This window comes from Passer montanus, unplaced genomic scaffold (genome assembly GCF_014805655.1).
Source record: "Passer montanus isolate IOZ18808 unplaced genomic scaffold, ASM1480565v1 scaffold20, whole genome shotgun sequence".
NCBI lineage: Eukaryota > Metazoa > Chordata > Aves > Passeriformes > Passeridae > Passer > Passer montanus.
In genome coordinates, this window is record NW_024366592.1 from 1,764,096 (window position 1) to 1,788,287 (window position 24,192).

At 40.3% G+C, this 24,192-nt stretch overlaps 1 protein-coding gene across 4 annotated transcripts in view; it reads right to left on the reverse strand.

Moving 5' to 3' along the window:
• PTPRO (protein tyrosine phosphatase receptor type O) overlaps window positions 1-24,192 on the reverse strand; it is a 170,173-nt gene that overhangs the window by 45,475 nt on the left and 100,506 nt on the right. For 3 of the 4 annotated variants that reach the window (XM_039708355.1, XM_039708354.1, XM_039708356.1), the window contains 6 exons: window positions 17,203-17,476; window positions 7,652-7,810; window positions 5,640-5,792; window positions 3,619-4,065; window positions 3,084-3,245; window positions 151-350 (listed from right to left, as the gene is read on the reverse strand). In XM_039708355.1, coding sequence (XP_039564289.1) covers window positions 151-350; window positions 3,084-3,245; window positions 3,619-4,065; window positions 5,640-5,792; window positions 7,652-7,810; window positions 17,203-17,476 — 1,395 coding nt within the window. Of the gene's footprint in view, window positions 1-150; window positions 351-3,083; window positions 3,246-3,618; window positions 4,066-5,639; window positions 5,793-7,651; window positions 7,811-17,202; window positions 17,477-20,823; window positions 20,847-24,192 lie in introns of those variants that run through there. The other variant, XM_039708357.1, reaches the window with a different exon arrangement.

The following is a 24,192-nucleotide window of genomic DNA, read 5'->3' on the forward strand; positions in this document are numbered from 1 at the left end:
GTCCTCTCAGCACCAGCCACATCCCTCCCTCTGGACAGCAGCTGCCCCTGTCCTCTGCAGCCTGAGAGAGCCCTGGGGCACAAGGATTCTAAACAGCAGCATGATTTTTTTTTTACTGGTTTGGAAAATGCTCCAGCTTCTGCTCCTTACCTCAGTGCAGTAGTGCTTTTCAAGCCTTTGGCTTTCCTTTTGCTTCTGGCAGGTGAGGGAGAGCACAGACACGATGGTGCTGTTGCCACTGCTCTCGTGTGACGCCGTCCAGGACGTCAGGGCAGTCGTGGAGCTCAGCACGGTCACCGTCACATGCTGGGGCTTCTCAGTGAGCTCCTCTATCCACTCACCTGTGGGGCCTGGGACATGGCCCAAAAGCACAGGTGAGCAAGACACTCCATCCATTTTGAGGCACACGTGTTAAAACACCCTTCTTTCAGGGAATTGTTTATTCCCTTTTATAATTATTTATTATTTATTCCCTTTCAGGTGAGGGAGGCTGGATTGGCAGATGTCCACCCACACAGCCCCCAGGTAGCAGAAGTGGCAGCCCCTGGGACAACTTGCAGCAGAGCCCATGACAAGAGAAATGTGCCTGTCTGAAAATTCAGAGGGCAGTATTCTCTGCTGACCAGAAACCACCCAGCAGGATCAGATTTGCTCCAAGGGAATGCTTAAAAGCACTGGCAGCCAATAATGTACAGATCATTGACCAATATTAAAGGATAAGCACACAGATTTTTTTGCCTCTCCACATACTAACACACCCTCCAAGCACACCACGGCCTCAAAGCATGAAAATCAAGTTCACAGAGGTCACCAAAGTGAAGAACCTCATTCTTCATCGGACTTTTTGGAGCACTTGGTGGAGAACACAACTTTAAATATGATAAAAGAACAGTTTGGAAAATAGCTAGACTTGGTCAAAATTTTGTATTTCATGAAAACAGCCCATTTTTCTTGTCACTTTTAAGCAGTGCTTGTGACCCCTCTCTCCTTGACATTCTTCCTCCATGCAACTCTAAAGGTAATTTACATTTATTGACAAAATAAAACAAATGCCAGAGCAAGAACGTGGTTCAAGATCAGCCTATAATATTTGACTGCTATCTGGATGTAACAAAAATATGTAAACAAGCTAGTAATTTGACAGGATGATTCACCAACCAAGCATTACAAGGAAAATATAAGACTGACACTGTGGGCAAAATTTACTCACAGCCAAAGACCCACACCCACACAGGTAAAAAAGAGGAATTTGATCATTAGATTATTCTCTGGAGACAGAGGATGTACATGCAGCTCTCACTATTCAGAAACTGTTTCAGTGTTGACATTAAGGCAGCAGAGATGCCTCATGTCATAACCCAGAGCTGTAGTCCCCACACAAAAAGCCTACTTGACCAGACTCAGAATGAAGAATGGAAAAGCAATTTTAACCTAAGAGCATTTGTTCATATCTCCAATTTGGCATTCTACCAGAAATACATATAAAATCTATCTAAACTACTAAGGACCTTGCATTCAACAGAGTAACTAAAATGCCTGCCAAGAACCCTCATTTTGTTGTAAAAGCATGCAAAACTAACTGACAAAACCCAAAAACCAAAGGTTCTTATGTGCTACATGGAAAATTAAAATACCATTTCCTTCCTATAACACCTTAATACTTTATCCATAATGAGATTAAGGTTCATCCTTAATCTGCCCATCTACACCCCTATAATTTGGGTTAACATGTCCTCATTTCTCTCAGGTCCACAGTTAGCATGGTGGACACATTAAGTATTAAATACTGCTTAATGAAAATTAAATATGTCACATCTTGCAAAATGGAACAACATTTGGTATTAATAGCAATGCTACATATTTATCTACTTTAATGCTTTTCCTACAATGAAGCTGTCCAACTATTCCTAAAGAAAAACAGAAGACAGTGAAATTACAACAGCAGAGACCCTCTCTCTCATGTGCTGTTTTCTGGATGTTTTCCAATTATTGTTTCTTCCAACTATAAAGTTGTTAAAAATGGGAGCAATAGTGGAATTCCTACATGCAGTTCAGCATTATGATGAATTCAAGTCTAAATACCTACTTTTGTAAATGTTATGAGCTACTAAAGGCACAATTTTTATTCATAATATACTGAAGCGCTTGACTACATTTCCTTTTAATAGGATTTTTTTTCTGCCAGCTTTGGCTACTGTGTCTTGTTGCAGTATTCATGGTTTGGGAAGGCATTATCTTTTCACATTCAAAATTGTGCAGTGCTGCAAGTATTCCCCTGTCTCATTCCATGGGCATTCCACAGGGTATATCTACTTCCTTCTGCAGAAAAAGGCACAAAGGTGACCACAGCCATTAGAAGGATAATGATCTGAATTCACCAACACCTGTCTCACTTGCTGATCCAATTGTCAGTCTTGGTATTAGTTTACACAGTAGTGTATTATTACTTTGTCTTTTACTGAATCTCCAGTTAAGAAAGTCTGGGATTCTACAGGGAAATAATAAATTACTTTTTCTCCTTTGAATTTAGCAGGCTGAACCACTTCATCTGCTGTAATTTGCTCTGTGTTCTCTCAGAGACCATTCAATTTCAGAGTTCAGTGTTTAATTGTGCAATTCCCACACTCTCAGCCTGTGCTGCCCTTCATCCCCTACCCAGTACATACTCCAGGAGTAGGAAAGTTAAATATTTCCAAAGCTCTCTGCAACCACCAAATTAATTCTTGGAATTAAATCCTCACTCTGAGAGATGCAAAAGGGAAACTCATTTCACTTCTGAACACTGACAACAACTCCATCACATCGCTTGATTTCCTAAGACTGCCCAGATGGCACAACCAAGGCCCATCCAGGCAGGTTGCAATATATTAATTATTATAATTAATACAATAATATTTATACCAATATTTATAATTATAATTAATGCATATTTGCACTACATTTCCTGCTCTGGCACAGGGAATTCCAGAAGACCAGACCCTTGTGATCCATCAGCAGGTGTTAGGAATACCACAGTGGTCAAACTCTGTAAATTGCAGCTATATTGTTCGGGGAGGAAAAGAGGAGTTTGATGAGATACTTACTGATGTAAAAGCTAAGTGTTTTTGCTGATTGACTTCCCCGAACTTCACAAGAGCCAGAGGAGCTGAATGTTGTAACAGACAACTTGTATTTTCCTGGTTCTTTCAGTTCAGCAACAAATTTGTGAGTGTCCTCACTCACTGTCAAAAATTCTGTGGAGTTCTCTAAATAAGGAGGGAAAAAATGTAGATTAATTGAAATTTGAAAGGTATCAGCCACCAGAAGAATTATTTACATCAGAAATGCTAATTCTGTTTCAGCTGTGGGATTAAAAGGTATCCAAAAGGACTTTATTCAAACAGTGTGGCAATATGTGCAGCAGTATAAATCTTGTTTAACAAAAGAGAACTGCAAGCTGTGGTTTACTCCTGCCCAGCCAAAAGTAGATGCTGCTGAATGCAAAAACTTCTCAAGAAATACATGGGATCTAACAAAACCCTCTGAAGCACAGTACTGTATAATTGGTAATTCAGAGGAGACAAGCACCAACAGAATTACAGAAAAGGAGGATGAGAAGGGCACAAGGCTCAGGTTTACCTTCCCTTTCAATATTGATGTGGAAACCATCAAAGGCAGTAGGGGGCTTTGGAGGCAACCAGGTCAGCACCATCTGCACAGGAAGGAAGGGAGGGGGCTCTGCTGTGGGTCTGCCAGACGTGTTGGCATCAGTGGCTTCATAATCCCTGGAACCTGCGTTGACAAACTCCTCCTCCCCCTCGGAGGACTCGGCCTCGCTGGACCACCAGGATGGCTGTGAGCTGGTTCCAAACTCGCTGCTGTTGGAGTGCTCATCCAGCCAGGCTGCGGAGGTGTTGGCTGCTGGGATTTCAGTAGGGCTCTCAGAAGGATGGCTGAGTTGCCCTTTCCTCATGATCTCCTGCGGTCCGATGAAGGATTCTTCCGCGAAATTGCCGCTGTGCTCCTCCCAGTTGTTTCTGTTGATTGGTACGATCTGAACAGAAATGTTTCGGGGTGGGTAAGGAACTGAAAGAGAAGCAAGGGATGGGCTTTTAATGGGTGTGTCCTGTGCACCTTTAAATGTATTAATTCCCCAGACAAATAGCATTCTCCTAGGGATTGTTTGAAATGACTTGTTCTTACTAAGATCCTCCCTTCTCTTGCCTATTCTTATACATATACCAAAGTGACTGTGGTGGGATCAAGATGAGTATAAATTCACAGCATTATCACAATAAAGAATGCCAGGAAGTAAAGTAGATGTGAAGTCACAGTAAATCAAACTTCAGTGCAAGGCTACTCCAGTGTGAATTTTTAACAGTGAATCTTTATTGTGTCTTCCAGGAAGTTCTCGATCATGGAAAAAAAGCCCACGTCTGTAGAAATGAATTTAAACATGCAAAAAGAATATATGGCATAGCTCATATTTTAAAAAATAACCTTGCTGTAGGGCTTTTCATATGCTTTTAGCAGCCACCTTTTCACAAGCATTAAACATCAGTTTAAAATTTAATATTTGTGAAAGCTTGATCTTAAGATTCGGGTCTCCACAAGACAAGATTCTGGCACGCAAAGAAGTTACTTCAGCTGATGCCAGGAGGTGAACACACAGCATTTTGTCTGTCTCACTGTGATTGCTTGTCTGCCTCTCCTTACACACTCTGATTATCCTCTGCAAATATTTTTGCCTGGCACCTTTTAAGCTGGCATTTTACAGCACACTAATTTGTTCAAATCCCATCCCATCCACGGCCACTAATAGAAAACCAGACTCCACATTCTCATTGCAGTTCATGTGAAAAATGAGGCATGGGAGGGCAGCAGAAAAAAAAAAAAAGGGATCCTGTTAGTTATGGTTCAATATCTCAACAACTATATTTAACATATTCAGGACAGAACTCAGCTGGTATCAGCTGGCTTAGTTCTGTCCAAGGCAATGGACCAACACCAGTGTATTCATCTGAAGATTTGGCCTTTTGATTTTATCACTGGTACATTTCACTTTGGACCCTGATAAATGTCTGCGGTCCAAGAGATTAACAAAAAAGTTTTGGGCACCATCCCAGGACCAAATTAAATTAGTTCTGGACCCTGAACAAATGCAATTTTCAGCCTTTGCAACATTGCTGTCTTGGAAATTAAAAGTTCATGCTTCAGGGCACAGAGTGGCCGCCAAGTTGGGCAGCTCTGACATTCTTCTCTGTGATGGAAAAGGGCACAGTGAGGAAGGTCTTCTCGAGCAGTGCAGCTGTGATTCACCACACAAGGAGACAGACCAACAGAGACAGATCAATAGTCTGCTCAGTGCAGCTATTCCTGTGGCATAAAAATTTGTTCCTAGCACAAGGCTTGGGATACCTCACATGAAGCAGAAGTTGTTTTGTAAGAAGCAAGCTTTACAGCAGGAACACTCACACAAATTTCCCTCTGAGCTGTTTGCATACACAAGCCTTTGGAACAGCCACAGCATCCTCCTCCCGTGCTCCCAGGACTGCTCCCACACAGACCCTGCTCTCTGTGGGATCAGTCCCCTCCCCACAGCAGCAAGAAAAGAAGAAATACAGACTTTGGAAGAAATGGTGTGTAAGAATTTTCGTCACCTGTTCTGTGCTGTTTGGGCTCATGCTGGACCCCACTGTATTCCACGAGCGTGCTCTTGTTGAAGGTTGCTTCTGACACCAACTGGAATGTGATGTTACTGTAGCATATGCCTGGCAGCCAGTGATTGAAAACTGTTTTACCTTTAAAGAAATCTGCAGAAGGTTTAAAGAGAAAAGAAGGAAGGAAAAAAAAGCGGATAATGCATCAAATGTTCGCTTTCTGATAATGTGACTGCACATGGTGAATGGGCAATGTTTTAGATGTTTAAACATTTTTCAGCCTGCTCTGAGACATGAAATTGTAATAATTCAGTTTGCCAACACTTTTCCTGGCTGTCAAAGCCACTTTGCTACCAGAAAAAAGAAAGACCAAAAAAAAAAAAAGGCCCAGCACAAGAAACATGAGCTGCTTTTCACTGGCAAGGGAACTGAATCTGGCAACCTGCTCCACGTGACCACTGAATATCTCAAAGAGCATCTGACAGTTCCTGAAGACCTTTAACTGCTGCACGCAAAAGGTCTTTTTTTTTGCTGGTTTTTTGCTGACTGAAGCCCAGCATTTGTGGGAGATGTTCAAAGGAACACCCGCCTGCAATCGAGTGGTGCTGAGGGCTCAGCTCACGTCCACCACACAGGAGGGCTGAAGAGAACTTGCTCAGGGCTATCTGTGTGCAAGCTGATTAGTGAATCTCCTAATTTAAGCTGACTCCTTTATTTATCAGCAGCTTCAGCGTTACAGCCCCCGGAACCATCTATTAGCTGTAGAGGAGAAAAATTACTGCTGGTGTCCCTTTTGTTCTCTGCAAAGAGGTCACCTGTATTTTCTGCCACGATCCAGACTTTATCCTTCCTAACTTCTGGTACTTTACAACACTGAGAAGAGGATTTCTAGCCGCACTTTGTATTGAAGCAAAGTCACTCCCAAATTCTCTGACCTCCTTCCAGAGGTGTGTATCTACCTCTGCTGAGTTTAAAGAGATTTTCCAGTGATGAGTCTTCTATTCTGGGATCCTTAATTCAGTGCCTAAAATTCAATTCAGTAACTACTGGATTGCCCAAAGATTTTTATTTTGGATTTAATTTTGATTTTGATTTGATTTTGGATTTTACTGCCACTATGGGATGTTAAACCATTGGGGTTTCAGGGTCCACAAGGCACACGGGTGCCTTCCTCACCTCTTAGGGTGCTTCCCACAGGACATTTACAGTCCCATTCATATCTCTGAGACAGATACTGTGCTTAAGATATACTGCAGGGCAAAAGTTGTAAACAAATACAATTGTTGTAAACAATATGGAAGGGTTCAGTCACAAACAAATAAAAAAGAAAGCAGAATTTGCTCTTGTTTAGATCATTCAGGTGGTTAGGTTGGTTGTTTGCTTAGGCTGACTGTCTAGACTGTTAGATTGATTGCCCTTGACTAGATTATTTTAGGAACATTGAAATTTCTATTCTGCAGCAGGGTTTTTTAGCTTAGGGACAGCACTGGATGCTGCATTGATGTACTCTACAGCACAGCACTGTGTCACTGCAGGGTGACACAGAACCACCAGGCTTGATCCTGTGCCAACAATCAACTTTATTGAATGGGTTTCCCTCCTCTGGGACATCCCAGAGCTTTCCTATCAGCTACAGACCAAAGAGGGAACATTGGTCAGAGGGAAGAGCCTGGGAGCTTTTGTATTGCTTTGAACTGACACACAAGCACCAGGGACTGGGAATGCCTTTCCAGGCTAATTTCAGACTGAATACAAAAATCCAGACCAATGAGTCTTCCTCTAAAATCCAAAAGAAAGGGAACATCACTAGAACTAGAATTCTAGCAGTTTAAACATCCCAAGTGAACCACCAGCTCAATTCAAAGACCCATCCCCTACTTCACAATATAAAAGCACATCACCAAAAGCACAAATCATTATATAAATACATACCAAAACCCCATCTAAGGCCACTGTTTTGGATGTTTCTAGCAGAGTTAGCATTAAATTTTGGTGAAATAGTTTCCACCTACCTTTGTAGAGCATTGTTCGGTAGTCTTTTCCTTCCCAATAGCTTATATTGACCCTGGTAAAAACATTGTACTTCTCTGGGTACTGAATTTCAAACAACACTCCTGTTTCTGGAGATGGCTTGTAATCATAGATAGAAACATTGCTCACAGGAAGTGGTTCTAAAGGACAGACAAACAAAAGGGGGAAAAAAAGGAAGAAAGGGGCAGATTAAGAGGCAAACTGAGTTATTTGCACATAAACAATATCAATGAAAATCAATGTTTTTGAAGGTATGGTACATACAATATCAATGAAAATAAATGCTTTTGTAGGTATGGCACAGGCACTCTTAAATCTACCAGGTGATATCTGAGGCTTCACTGAGGTGTGAGGAAAAGATACTGGGACCTTGTCAAAACCAGTATTTCTATATTTCCCTCTTTAAATCATCTATTTTCTTAACACTTATGCTTTAACAGCAAAATTTCCATATTTGACATTAAAAAAAAGTTATTATTTAAGCACTCACAGTCATGACCTTAGAAATATTTTCATATTTAATACTTGTCAATCACGTAGAAGTGCCCAGACAAAACCAACACAACACTTGAAACTGCTTGTGACTTCAGCAGAAATGTAGAGCTTTCAAGATGAGCTGAGAAAACTATCAGTGACAAGACCAAAGGAAGCTACACGAATAAGGATTTCCTACTTTGGTATCTGTACATTTCTTTATTTCACAGGTAGTTATACAATCTATTCCCACCATGTGAGAAGGCCACAATCCTTATCTGTTTATCCACACCAAACTTCTAAATAAACAAAATAAACACTACCATTATTTTACAGATGAATAACTGAGGTACAGAGAAGTAGAGTGGTTTATTGGAGGGCACAGGGAAAGCCTGTGCACAGGAAGGAGGTAAGTCAGGAACTGCTCTGCACCCAGAGTCAGGTAGGCCACAAAAAGTAAGAACAAAATAAACACTACCATTATTTTACAGATGAATAACTGAGGTACAGAGAAGTATAATGGTTTATTGGAGGACACAGGGAAAGCCTGTGCACAGGAAGAAGGTAAGTCAGGAACTGCTGCTCTGCACCCAGAGTCAGGCAGGCCACAAAAAGTAAGGAAAATATCCTGTGCCCTGTGATCTGAAATCCAAACCAGTGCAGCTCCATCAGCTGAGGAAAGCCATGTCAGTTCACTGCTGCACTGTTGCTGACAACAAGAAAGTCACATTTTTATTCAGCTTTCTCTATTCATTAAAAAACCCCAACAAAAACTAAAAGAAAGAACAGCTTTTGTTCAATGCTCTCCCTAGCAAGAAAAAATTGACAGCAACCCAATTATCCTGTGGTTAAGAGGTCCAAGCAAGGGTACACTGTCAGCTGAAATTTGTCATAGTAACATATTTTAATACAGATAGTTAATGCAATTATGCCTCAATCCTTATAAAGGTTAACATGTTGATTTAGTTCATGCACACTACAGGGATCAGATTGCTAAATTCAGGCTGTTGATTAGCACAACCTTACAGGACCCATTTGAGTCCAAAATTTTGCTGCTGTAGGCCCTGGAGAAGAGCTAATAAAATATTTTTCCCCAAAGAGCACACACAACAGGCAAGAGAATAAGCAGATGAAATGGAAAGATCAGTGTCAAAAGTGGAATTATCCTACAGGAGGTGGAGTGGCTTAATCAAAGATGGAAAAGCAAGACTGTAGTGAAAGAGAAAACTCAATCCCAATGACCAGCAGCGTATTTTCACTACAGCTTTAAGTTTCTAGATGTGATGAGAAACAGAGAAGAAAAAACAACTGGGAATAAAACCATAGATGCAAACAGAATCTGTCACCAAAACCAATGTGTCATCATTTCTAACTTTGCCAGAGCATGGAAATGTAATAGTGTGGGGTTATTGAACTATTTCTCATGGCATTATCTCCATTAGATATATATCAGTATATTTGTACATTAACCACTTACAAAGAGAAACTCCCCATCTCACAGATACCAACAGGCACTTCAGTGATCTGTGAAGATTCTGCTGACATTTCATGATAGCCCAGAAATAAACAGGAGTAAAGCAGAGCACAGGAAACAAAGCCCACCCTCTTCCTTCTGCCGACGCTCTTTCCATCACTTACTCCGAAATAAATAGTGGAAATGACTCCCCACATGGCCAGAGGGTTCATATCAAGCTCACCCAGCACACGAGAGTGGTTTAAATGTCAATAACAATCTCTAAATAGCACAGTGCTTATGTGCAGTCATCTCCCACGTTGGCGGGTGTGCCCTGGGCTTTCTCCTGCTCTCTCGTTCACATCCGAGGTCTCCTCATTTCTGAAAGAATTACTGAAACTTTCTTGTGCCAGTGATTCAATTACCCCATTTATTCCTTCCTACAACAAATCAAATAAAGGATGGAAGCTATATTCATTTTTAATCCAGATGATTTTTCCTCCTGATGCTTTGATTTAATTAAGCAACAATTGAATTAAGTGGTAATCACCACAGACTCTCTTTCGTGTCGCTATCTTCCGCTCGCTATCCTCCCCTTGCTCATGGCTGATGTTAGCAGAGCTGCATGAGTGACATAATGCAATTTAAAGATCCTCCCATTATCTTACTTCCTTCAGCACCAAATCTTCACATCAAAAGCTATTTGCACACTGTGAAATTAAAAGAACGCTCAGCAGATAACCATCATGTTCTGTCTTTCGCTTACTAACTGCTCCTAGGGCTATTAAAATTAAAGAATATGTAAAATGCCACTCTTTACTATCTATATTTATAATTCAGAGCATAAACAGTCTGGTTTTTAATTTAACTATTTTCAGTGTTTAGGATCCAGCTTGTTTACAGATTTCAGTGGCTGTCAAGAAATAGCCTAAATAAAGTGGACTCACAGAAATGTAATACTTAGAGCTTTATAAAAGCCCTGTACTACATTGAAGTGATATTACAGAAGGGATTTAGAGCATTTCACTGTCTTTCTAATAGTTTAAAATACCTCTTCACTTGCAATCTCTTTAGTTTTAGACTTGGAGATTATATTATACACACATAGACGAGATTGCAGGATCAAGACCTGAATTTACCATTTTTCATAGTGTCTCAGAATTTGCTGCTTCTGTAGCAGCTGCTTTCTCATTTTATCTGTTTACAGGAAACTCAGCTTCTCTGTTTATCCTGGACTTTCCAGCATTTTGCATTTAGCATATAACTTGCATTACACAAGCATCAAGACAGCATAATAAATGTGCCTAACATCTTCCTTCAATGCCCTGGAAAATTCTGAATGCTAAATCCTCCATTAATGCATCCAGTTTGTGTCAGACACATTAATATTTGCAATTCAGGAGGGAAAAAAAAACTGCTGTGAAAATAAGTACCATGTTTCAATCCAAATCAATTTGTTTGTAATATGTGAAGATTGGGTCACTCTACAAATTGAATTAATTATTGCTGTAGCTTAGAATATAACATCACATGTGGGACTGAGATCTCTTGCTTCTCACACTGGAACACAGATTAATCATTATTTACCTCCATATTGTGACTTTTATAAAAAAGATGCCCCATTAATGGAGTGACCTAACCCCATGGGTAATTCCCTTTATTTACAGAAAGAAGTTGTGAATGATGTAATTTTCTCCCCAGGATGACACTATTTATGCAGCTGTTTCATTTCTGGGAGTAAGCCACAGGCAGGGTAAACCTTCCATTATGCTGTAAACTTTAGGATGCTTTATCTCTTGTTAAAAAGAAACCATCTTTGATATTAAAGAAGCTCTTGTTCAATATTTGGGGAACACAATGTTCAAGTTTATGATAGGTAATAGTGATATTGTGCTTATAAAGGGGGAATGCAAGTGAAAATAGTACCTGAGCAATGATGCCATATAATGCAATTTCTACATGGCCACATAGGGTGATAAATAAAAAGATGACACAACTTAAAAAATAATGTTGTCACAAGAACAAAGGCATATCTATTGTTCTTGAACAGATTTAGGCCAACTGTTTAGATCCTCCTTACAATGCAAATTACAGCAGGTTGCAGTTCTTTCCGTTTCTTTGATTCTGATGGAGAAGTTTTTTCACCCTAAAATTAGAGGATAACATGGTTTATTTGCTGGGAGAAGATGAGCACTAATGGACCTAGATGCTGTTGTGAACCATGTTTCAATCCAAATCAATTTGTTTGTAATATGTGAAGATTGGGTCACTCTACAAATTGAATTAATTATTGCTGTAGCTTAGAATATAACATCACATGTGGGACTGAGATCTCTTGCTTCTCACACTGGAACACAGATTAATCATTATTTACCTCCATATTGTGACTTTTATAAAAAAGATGCCCCGTTAATGGAGTGACCTAACCCCATGGGTAATTCCCTTTATTTACAGAAAGAAGTTGTGAATGATGTAATTTTCTCCCCAGGATGACACTATTTATGTAGCTGTTTCATTTCTGGGAGTAAGCCACAGGCAGGATAAACCTTCCATTATGCTGTAAACTTTAGGATGCTTTATCTCTTGTTAAAAAGAAACCATCTTTGATATTAAAGAAGCTCTTGTTCAATATTTGGGGAACACAATGTTCAAGTTTATGATAGGTAATAGTGATACTGTGCTTATGAAGGGGGAATGCAAGTGAAAATAGTACCTGAGCAATGATGCCATATAATGCAATTTCTACATGGCCACATAGGGTGATAAATAAAAAGATGACACAACCTAAAAAATAATGTTGTCACAAGAACAAAGGCATATCTATTGTTCTTGAACAGATTTAGGCCAACTGTTTAGATCCTCCTTACAATGCAAATTACAGCAGGTTGCAGTTCTTTCCGTTTCTTTGATTCTGATGGAGAAGTTTTTTCACCCTAAAATTAGAGGATAACATGGTTTATTTGCTGGGAGAAGATGAGCACTAATGGACCTAGATGCTGTTGTGAGTTACATTTCAAAGTTAGGGCTGCCACAGATAACCAGCCTTTTTAAAGGTGTTCTACATCATCCTTTAAGAAAGAAAACCATGAAAGGCTAAAGCTTTACATTTCATTAAGGAAAAAAAACCCTCTGAAGCTCTGAGTTAAAGAACCCTGATCCATTAAGAAGCCAGAGGAAAGGACTGGACCTGCTGAATCACTTCCTGCAGCATCTGGCACGACGACAACAGAGCATTAACTGGGTGTAAAGCCAATTACTTTCTGAGGGCTGGAGATCAGAGTCTCAGGCAGCAGCTGTTGGCCTCTCGAGGAGAATATTTTTGTAGGACACACAGAGGCAGAACTCCCCCTAAAGGGAATATATTTCACAGTCATGTATGTAAGGAACCATCAGCTTTTGAAACAATGAGGCATTTTACCACTCAGAACTCCTAATCATCAGCTAAAATAAAAGCCAGGCAGAGCTGCTCTTAATTACCAGAGATCCTCAGATCCAGATTTTTCCAATTCCCAGCAGAGACACATTTTTTCCTGCAGCACACAATAGTTTTGCAATGAACTGCTTTCCCCATTCCTACAAATGTATAAACATTCTTTTCTTTCACAATATAAAGTTGAAAATGCATATGAAAAGAAAAAAGTGGAAGATGCTATGACTCACCCTGGGAAGAATAAAATAAGGCTTCAAGCTGGGAAAATGTAGGATGAGTGGGTGAGAATATCAGTCACTGATTTTACAGATGTGCTCCTCATTTATTTCATAAACTACTTTAAAATCAATTAGTAATAAAGTGGAATTTTCAGTCAAGTATTTAAAATACTAAATAAATTATACAAATTCCAGAATTACTTCATCCCCATTTAAAAGCCAAAGCTCCAAGAGCAGAGGAAAGCAAACCTGAAAGTGTTGTGTGAGATACCAGAACTACAACATTGCCCAGGCTGAAGAATGGAAGGAAGGTGACTTTGACAGGCACAGCACAATTGCACTCACAAGAATCCAGCCAGGCGGGTGAGATTCTCACAACTATTCTTGTCAAAACCATTGCAAGGATGTTTAAAAAGCAATCATGGTTTCCATTTTTCTCCTTCAGTGATGTACTGAGCCAAATTTGCTGAATACAACTTTGCTACAGAATCAGAAGCAAAAAGTGCTATTTTGTGCTAAAATTCCACGTTACAGGCTTCTTATCTAAGAGTTTTCAAATAGCTCATCCTTTTCATTGCAACAATCTGAACCACAGAGCCTAACCGAGGAAATTCTATAGCTTGTGGTATTTTTGATTAAAGTGAGAAAACCCTTAAATTCTTCAAATCAGAGACAAGCAGAGCTGTGCAGTCCTGTAGAAAACGACCAAATTAACAATGGAATGCTCAAAAGGAACACGTACACATGATATGTGCATGGATGACACGCTCACATGCAATACAAGGAGGTGATCCAAGACAGCCAGGATGGCTTCGTTAAGGGCAAATTGTGCCTGACAAATCTGGAGGTTTACATTGAACATGAGGAAAAACGTCACTGAAAAGGTGGTCAGGCATTGGAATAAACTGCCCAGGGAAGTGGTTGAGTTGCCACCCCTGGAAGTGTTCAAAGAATATGTGGAGGTGGCACCTGGGGACATGGTCTGGTGATGAACTTGACAGTTTTGGGTTAACAGTTGAACTTGATTATCTTAGAGGTCTTTTCCAACCTAAATGATACTATGATTCTATGTTACAGGTATATTTTTGTGACATGATTTTATATTTTTACATGTACATATTTACATGTCCATATATATGCCTATATATAACGTATAAAATATGTATTTTGTTAGCTTTTCAAGTCTTTTCTGGCCAGAAACCTTTGAGAGGTAAAACAAAGGTCTTCTAAATGGGTTCTTCTCTTGCTTTTCCTTGCCAATTCCCTTAGAGGTAGTATATTGATGGGAGACATGAACAGGAGAAAGGAAATGCCATCAGGATTTACCACCAGAAAGCAGAGGTCTTTCACGACTCCCACTGAATTTCTAAGTAGGCAATGTCTTTGAGGCACCTTGGTCTTGTTTTGGTGAGCACTTTTTGGGTACACAAAGCTCTGTGTAAAACTCAAACCTCTAGCATACATTGAAAAGTCTCCTTTGCAGACTCCAGGATATCCCAAAAAACTCTTGTGAGCACTGCCTTGGGAATAACCACATTGGCATCGCTGGCTATCCTGCTTGATTTATTTTGTGGCAGCCTAATGAATGGGGTCAATCTGCCACTGGTAAAGCTCTCCTGACACCAATGGAGTTAAAACAGGAATTAATTTGCACTGAAAGTTAATTGCAATGTGCCATTCTTTCATGTGTAAGATACAGATGGAAAAATTTAGATAGTTACATGTCTTTGCATGATTAAATAAACCAAGAATATTAAACAGTCAGAGAGCATAGGGCAAAAAGAAAAATATACATCCGTCTTAATTATTATCTGCCAAAAAATCAAGTTAATTGATAGTCATAAAATTATGAAAAAAAGGCATTGCACAATACCAATAAGAGGGGGGAAAAAAGAAAAAATCCCAGCAACAAACCAAATACCACCTCATGCATTTTTGTAGGAGAAACCAGGGGTCACAACAGGAGTTTAAAGATCTCAAAACCTGAAGGGCATTGAAACACCTTAAAAATCCCACCCTGCCACGCTGCCTTTTCATTCCAAATTTACTTTCAGTCCTGTAGCCTTGTGCTCCAAAGGATGAACTTGGGAGCAAAGGCTGCTACAAGAGAGCCAGCACTCATCAGTCTGCATGACAGAAAATATCACAGAGGAGATTGGATCCTTTCCATTCCAAAGCTCACCATTTACAGCCTACTTTTGGAGTTCAGTGCAGCATCCTGCAGGACTGCCCTTTCATCCTCAAGAATGTGGTTGTCCCTCTGTTGAGTCAAAACCAGAGAAATCCCCAGTTCTCTCTCTGTTACACGGCTCCCACTGGCAGCCCTGGCTGAGTGCCAGGATCCCTGGTCCTTCCAAGGTCTGGGGGAGCAGCAGGACACCCCAAATGCTGCCAGCACACCCCATCAGACAGGTGGTGAAACCATCGAGCCTTGGAGGAGGAGAGGACACAGGACATGTCCTTGGAACCCCCAGCCTCACACTTTTCCACACCTTGTGGAAACCCCCTGAGCCAGAAACGGGAAGCCTGGAGCTGGCTCTGGTGGGCTGAGTGACTCTGGCTTCCTTTTTCCTTCAGAGATTCCCTGCACAGCAGCGTGTGCACCATCTGCCAGCTTGGATCACACCTTCCCTGCTACCAGAGATCCTCATGAGCTCTGGAAATCAAAGAGCAATGAGTTCTGCCACACAACTGCAAATGCAGCACCCAAAACCTGCTAAGAATGCATACTGAGGCATTTTTCTTCCAGTTGTATATGACAACAGATGCTTTAATTATTTTCTTTGAAGAAAACAAACATAAAATAGAAAATTGCATTAAAATTACTACTTTACTTACAAGGTTAAAGCAGTCAAAGGAAAGGAAATTCAGGCTGCCTGTGAACCCTGAAATTATTCAGTTCTTGTACTACCCAACAACATGATATTTTTCCCATGGGACCCTTCATGGTTTTCCTCATCAGAGGACAACTTGAGCATACAAGGGAAGGCTGAAGAATGCATAGATTATACAAAATCTTGTTACTCCTCACTCAATAACACAGGAACCTACTTTAACATGCTTTGAATGATATTACTGTGGATAGTGTTTCCTCATTGCCAAAATAATACAGACACAAAAAATAATAACAATTCCTCAGATGTAATACAACTAAAACTACCTATACAATCCAATGTGCCATTTAGGGGAAAGAAAAATCTGAAAAATTAGTCTGGCTCTGTCCAAACAGATTTTTTTGTCATCTTCCAGATGAAGAAATAATTTTCTATTCCACAAATTGTTTTCAATTTCCGGGCTGGCAAATGGAACCTCAGAGCCAGAAGCACAGCTGGAAATCAGTGGTACTTAGTACAGTGACAGAGCAAAGAAAATCACACCCAGGATCAATGCACCTGGAAATAGTAAGAGACAGGCTACCAGAAATGTGTTCTCCATCACAAACACCTTCAGCTGTACTGGCAGAAACACATGGTTTTGGTGACTGGTGTCTGCTTTCCTAGTATTGCTTCCATATATTAGCAGTCAAAGAACAACGTTACAGCATTTAAAACAGAATAAAACTCATTAAATGAGAGGAGCACTTACACTGAAATGTCAGTCAACACTTGTCATGCCCTTTTCTAGATGTTTGGAACTCCTGGTTAGAAGGGTTTAGGATGAACAACTGAAAAGGGGGGTTCATTCATCACACTGTTTTAGTATTTTACACCTCAGTGTTCAGGAAGGGCCAGCCAGGGAAAGGCAAACCTAAAGCCTTTCCTTGCTTTCTGCCCACACCTTGTGAATTTTCACTCACAGCTTGTCAAAACTTCTTCCCTACTGTTCTCACACAGGAAAGCATCAGACACACACTGAAAAGAAACAAACCCAACCTTCTTCACAAGAACTTCTGGGGGAAAAAAAAAGCCACACACACAGACACGTAAGAGAAAAAAAGAAGAACAAGATGTTACTTACTGGTTAACACAGTGATTGACCTCGCTGACTTGGAAACCATGTTTGAGTTGACCACCAAGAGAGTCACTATGTAATACAGGCCATGGTATTTGGCATTGAACACCACAGGGGCAGGTAAAGTGCTATTGAATTCGTCAAACTGGAAAAAGTAGTTCTTGGATTCTCCAGCTATCTTCACAACGTAGACAGAGGACGAGCTCACCACGTCTGATGCCTCCAGGGACACAATGATACAATTGTCTTCTCGGACAGCAACTTGGAAAGGCTCTGCGCTCTACAAAACAAGAATAAAGAGTTTGTTGAGGTAAAATCTAGTATTTTACTTTCACCTATTTCCCTTGTTATTCATAAGATATCATGTTAATTTGGAATAAAGCTACATCTTATATTCAATGGGAGAGTTAACATCAAACAGGAGCAATTATTTGAGGCTGCAATTCACAGTCAGCCAGAGCCCACAGGTATCTGATTATCAGAGGCCATTGTCTCTGCAGCAGAGGCTGGGTCCTGCTGTTTCCTTTCTGATGCTCCACATACTCCATTCCTTGCATCCTGAGGAATAAAGCCTCTGCCATCCTTTCCTGAGGAAAGGTGAAGTAGAGCAGAAGAAGGATGAGATTGTAAAGGGTATCAGGGCAAGAGGATTTCCAAAAAAGCCTTAATGTCATTTAAATCCTCCCAAAAAAAAGAGGTGATTAAATCAAGCCTCTTTTATATTGCAGAAACAGGATCATGGATCCTCAACACAATATATTCTGAAAACCTACAACTGAAGAATAATTTTTGGTAGTGCCTAAGCTTTTCCAAATGGGTATTTCATTAAACATACTTGCCCATTTCAGCAAGTGCTAAGCAGCTCTCACCACTATGTCCATAGTTTTGGCTGGCACTTTTTTATTTCCTAAGCTACAGCATTTAATTTTCAATATTTCTTTTATTAATGGTAGAGAGAAAGGAGCAATTTAACCTTGTTTTCATGCATCATGAGCGTGTTAAGCCACTGCCAGCTGAAAACACTTTCCTTTTTATTAATTTCAAACCAGCTGTCAGGAGAAGCACTTGTTCTCTACAGGAATTTCAAAACAGATTCATGCTAATTAACGAGAAGGAAAAGTTCAAGCTTACTTTAAGAGTTGCCTTTTTGTTTATTAGACCACACCACAGCTTATAATTATTTTACCCCCCACGAAAACTGTAATATCTGGTATATTCAGTTCCCAGCTCCACAGTATTTTTTTCCTTCATGTTTCATGAGAGCTCTCAGGGAAATGTGGAAAAGCCAGGCTAGTTTGCAACTTCTTTGATCAAGTTGTTCCTGTACCAGAGAGAGCTAGAGACCTCCTTCAGAGATTAATTCTAGCAGCCTGACTACCTCCTATTTTCTTGTGGTTTTGTTTTGTGCTTGTTCTTCCATGAAAAAAATATTTCTGGGATTTATGCTTCAAGAACCAGGATGCCTATTTGAAATTCACACATCTGGTGTTGCCAAAACTTAACATTCAAAAAACACTTCCAAAAAAAAAAAAAAAGGCAAAAAACCCCCACAACAACAACAGAAATAAACCCACCAAGGATAAATAAGATAAATAATTGGTTCTAGGAGTGTAAGATTTAAACCAGCAGCAGTTTGTCTTTACATGTATTGATGGTATTATCACTGGGCTTTGACATTTACAGTGCACTTAAGGTTATACCACCCTAAAGGCAAAGCCACAGAGGACCTAAGCAAACCCTCCCATCTGATCCAAGAGGAGAACAAGGCACAAAGCACATAATCAGCCCAACCCAAAGAGGATAACCTGTCTAGACAGTGCCAAGCCTGAGATTAAAAACAAAGGCAATGCAACTTCAGCTGCTGACTTGAGGTTTGCTTTAGCTAGTCTTTTAAAAAATTACTTTTAGGTTGTTAAAATTGCATCTGCCAATGTTACCAGTGGGAGAATATTTTGGTAGGGAAGTCCGGGTAATTTTTCACAGATGGCAAAACGATTGTTCCAAAAGATTTATAATGTAAGACTACAACTACAAAAAAGCTTCCATGTGTTTTCCCCAGGCTTACCCTTGAGCAGAGCAAAATTCTACATTTCAACTGGTTGTATTTTGCCTTAAATCCCAGTTTAGCATTTAGATTCACACAGATTCAAACATTTAACTGGGGATTATGCTTAGATCTGGTCAAAATCAAGTAGAGGTTCTCTTATCCTTCCTTCCTGCCTATTTTCTTTCCACTAAGAAAATGTGGAATCAATCCTACTTCAGCCCTCCTGGTGCAGGAAGACAGGAGAAGAAAGGCACAGGTGACCTGGCTTTCCAGGAGAACATGCACTATTGCATCACAGAAGCCATGGTTGTCTTCCAAGACCAAGAAATTACTCAGCAAGGTTATTTCTACACACTAAGCTTGCAGTTCATGTGTAATCCCACAGAAATCTGTGGGTTTTGACCTTCCACAGACTTGCATTTGAATGATTCACTGGAGGACAAAGAATGGTGTTGTCTCTGAAATTATTCTGGCCTTCCCTTGGCCTTGGCATTGAGTTCCACAGCTCTGACTCCACGTGCCTACCTGGCTACAAAGAGCTAGCCCAAAGTGCCAAATGAATTTATATGTGCCAACAAACAGTTCAAAGCAAGTTCCTTATAGCTGGATACTATAAATCATTTGCTATGCTAATCAAGTACAGCTGGAAATTAAGCGTATAATTGCAGAGTCATGGACATTCCTAGGTTATAATTAGATATCAGGCAATGCTCGTATGGGTTGTGATTTCAGTCTTTGATTCCTCCATGGGTATTGTATTAACCATGATGAAGACCATGCTTTCATTTTTTCCTCTCAACTTTTTGTGAATCCACAGCAAGCACCATTCAGCAAATGGTTCACAAGCCCTCTTCAACAGCTCCCACACCATCAGCACAAAACGCCTCTGCCAGCTAAATAAAACTCTCAGACGTTTCCTGTTGTTATCTATGACACCTGCCTGGGGTAAGTAGCTTTGTTTGAGTCCTCTATCATCTTAAGCACTGTGAAATGATAGTTTCCCTCATCTGTGTGCCCGTGTCCAGATGTTTTGGAAGCACTGCTGCCATGATGCATTTTTTGAGGGCCATGTCCTTAGCAGCCCTGTGCCCCATCCAGCCCATCACTGTGTCCCTCTGCAGGATGCATCCCCCTCTGGAGTGGCCCCTTTCCAGTGATTGTGTGTCCCTCTTCCACACCTCGGTGTGCAGACATCTGTTCTTTATTATCCACTGGCTCTTGAAGTAACTTTTAGCCTTTAATTTCATCTTGTAAGACTGGAATGGCAGATCAGAGATCAATAAAAAGAACTGGCAATTAACATGTCATGAGACAAAATCATTTATCTCCTTTGGAATATGTTTGAAAAAGAACAGACCATTCTGGTCATCCTTCCTTCAAGTTCCTTCAAGGTCAGGGTTACCAGCCAGCACTGGGCTTGTGATTTTGAAGAGAAGGCTAAGAAAAAAGCCGAGTATTTTCTCTAAGCACCACTGGAAGTGACAAACGTGCCCCACTTAAGTAGATTGTAAAGCCAGTGTGTCTTAAGACTGACAGCATCAGTATGGTAAATACACATTTCATTACTTCTGGTCAGCTACCTCCAGGATTTAATTTGCTGGTGTCACAGCTTGAGCGGCTGTTTCATGCCTGTGGGGAAATTTGGCAGGGCTTGTGCATTCAGAACCAAATGATTAGCTCCAACTTCCTTCCTAGTTTATTATTACAAGCTCGTGCCACGATAAAGCACTTAGGAGAAAAAATAAAAAGGAGGGGGGAAGTAAATCCCACAGTGTGATGCCTGTTCACAGTAATTTCCAATGCAGGGATGAGTCATGTTAGTGGAATTTCCAGCCAATAGCCAGGTCCCAATTAAAATAAAAAGGCAGGGGAGGCAAGGAGATATACAACATGTCAAATAAACAATATCCAAAGAGTAATAGGAAAATAAATGGTGTGCAGCAGAGCTCAGAGTCCTCTTTCCAGAAGTTTATATCCTCGGTTTATTTCCATATAACAGAATGAGTTTTACACATGAGGAAGAGATCAAAGCTGCAAAACAGCTACTGCTTTTAAGTACTCTAGCTTCTGAATGTCTCATTGTGAAACACATTGTGCCAGAACCCAATTACCAGAAATGCAAGCAGTTACAAGTTCTGCTGACTTTAAGAGGAGCTGTGGCCACTCATCAGTACTCTAAAATTAAAGTACTGGTAACTGCATCTCATTATCTAATGCCAGACAAGTGGAACTAAAATCCCAAACAAATCTGACTTTTGTCAGCTTTTACAGAGTAAATCCTGCAGCATTCACAGAATTTTCAAAGTAAGCAGGAGCAAATTTTAAAGCTATGAGGATCTATTTCTCAGGCACCATTCTGATCCCCTACTGCATGATGTGGGACAAAAATAACATCCATGCAAGTACAAGAAAATATTGAACACTACTACATCCAGACCTCTTGGGTGAAATACTGACTGTTTCATGAGTGATTCTACTACACTCTGATATATTTTGTCCTGGTGGCCAATAATGCTAATTTCGTTTTAAATCATGTGATGACTCATTCTCACCACGATTCATCTTACTTAATCTTAGGCACTTAAAAGGAATGACTAAGCCAGGATGACCTTTTCAGACAGAACACCTGTGGATTCACCTAAGACTGGAATTAATTTTGAAAAAGCACTGAACAGCCAAAGGGCTGATGGTCCCAGCTTGGCAATATTTCTGCAGTCTTCTGGGTTTAGCGAGTCCAAGCCTTACAAAAAAGACAACATTGGGATCCAGATTTCAGAATCTTTAGCCTCTGCTACAGTCGTGCAGTGTTACAACCACAGAAAGCACGTAAGAAATAAATAGAATTGCAAAATATGCTTCCTTGGAATTGCTAGCTATCATTATTAGCTGCTAGAGTTTAAACAAAATAGGTAAAGACATCCTTAAAGAATTTAGGGAAGCACATCCTAAGCTTTCCACATGTGCCAGTGAATTCTGGAGCAGGCACAGACTTCAGTGTTGACTGCAAGAGGATTGTTTGACACGATCTTCAAAAGTGTGAACAAAAATGTTACAGCCTTCTGACAAAAATTTAAAGACTTTGGGAAAATAAGGATATTTATTTCTGAGGCTTTTGTTTTTATCTATACTTTCCCACAGGTTGTGTGAAGATCATCCCTTAATAAACACTCCTCAGAAGAAATACTCCACAGGAAAAAATGCAAATCTGTATAGTTAAGATTTTCCATGCAAAAAGGAATATTTTAACACGTAAAAAGATAGCAAAAGCTGCAGTTCTCAATAATTGATGGTTTGTGATTCAGGTTAACGCATCATTTCTGGCACTCTGCTCTATGAATAGTGTCCTCAGCCCTGTTGCTATTCTGAGTCTCAAAAAGCCAGTAATAACAATCCTCTAGTCATATTTTATAAATGAACTTCCACATTTCTTTGCTCTGGGAGACAACTCTAAAGGGATGAGTATTTTTTCCCATCTCTGCCCACAAATGCAGAACATGGGGGTGGGATTTTTTAAAACAAACATCATTATGGTATATACAGCCCACCATGTTTTGCTGCCATTCTGAAGTTAATAACCTGGAAGGAAATATTTCTTCACACAATCTGCTACTACAACAGCATTAAGCAGATTCCAGAATGCTAATTTCAGTAAGGCTCATATCTAATGTATCCCACTGCTAACATGTCCAACACTTGATAAATTATTGCTAAATAAATACTTCTAGCCCTTCTTTCTAGTGCAGAGGGCAACACACAAGCACAGTGATTCAGAGGCCTTGATGTTAACAAAGTTTAAAACTAAGGACTTCTAGGATGGCATTTCTCCCTGTTTTTGGTCCTGACTGCACATGTGCACCCCAAATACAACAGGAATTCACAACCAGGCAGATACAGGTTGGTGTCTCTCCCCTGTAGATTTTTAGCTTCTCCCTAATCCTAAAATTTTGTCAAAAAGCATAATTCTGCTGAAAGAAAATCTGATTTTGGTTTCCTTCTCCAACTCAGATCTTTATGGATCCTCTGCAATTAAAATTCAGCCATCAATTGTGGATGTAGCCAAACACATGCCAGATGAACCCTGTGCTTTAATTAAAATGCATCTTCCCTCTTGAGCCTGTATGTGAATAACAGAAAGTGATAAAAGGGCACAGGAAACATATCACATTGCCTCAAATCCCTTAATTCTACCTAAAGGACCCTTCTCCAGTCAATCTTTGTTCCTGGGACAAGATTGAGAGCAAACTTCTGCCTGAACCAATGGTAAAATGATCAGAGCTGAACGTATGCCAAGTGGGAGGTGTTGGTTGGATCCCCTGCTAAATTCCAAAAAGAACAAGTAGGGGGAAAGGAAGAGAAAGATAAACTCCATGTACACATTATCCTAAGAAAACACACACCATCCAGCAGCTAAGAGTGAGAGCTCTCACAGCAGAGCTTCCACCAGCAGCTCACTCCATCTCAGGAGGGAGGAGGAACAGATCACCTCATGACAAGGCTGAAGGAGCAGGCAGTGAACAAATGAGTGATCAAGTCAGGTAGATTTTAGAGAATTTGATGATCAGAAAGAAGTTTTTCCTTGCATGCTGAGAAGCAATCTCTGAGGTGTTGCAAAGTGCCCCGTTGGAAGATGAGAGGGAACACAGTGGAGATGTGGGTTTGGGTGATGAAGGACAAATTAATTCATGATCAGTCCTTCAGCCCCAAAATTGTGGCTTCACCTCTGCCAACATGGAAGTCTGTAATAGAAGCTTCTGATGCTGAAACAGCTTCTGAAGAGCTACGGGTGCTGAAAGGTGACACTAGGAGGTTACACAGAAAATTCCTGGTGTTCAACAGAATGGGAGGGCTGATGTTGCATCATGAGAAAACAATTCCAGCTGAGCTGAACTGACTGGAGGCAGCTGAACTTCATGCTACACGCTGAGAGTATGACAGAGAGGTAGACACTG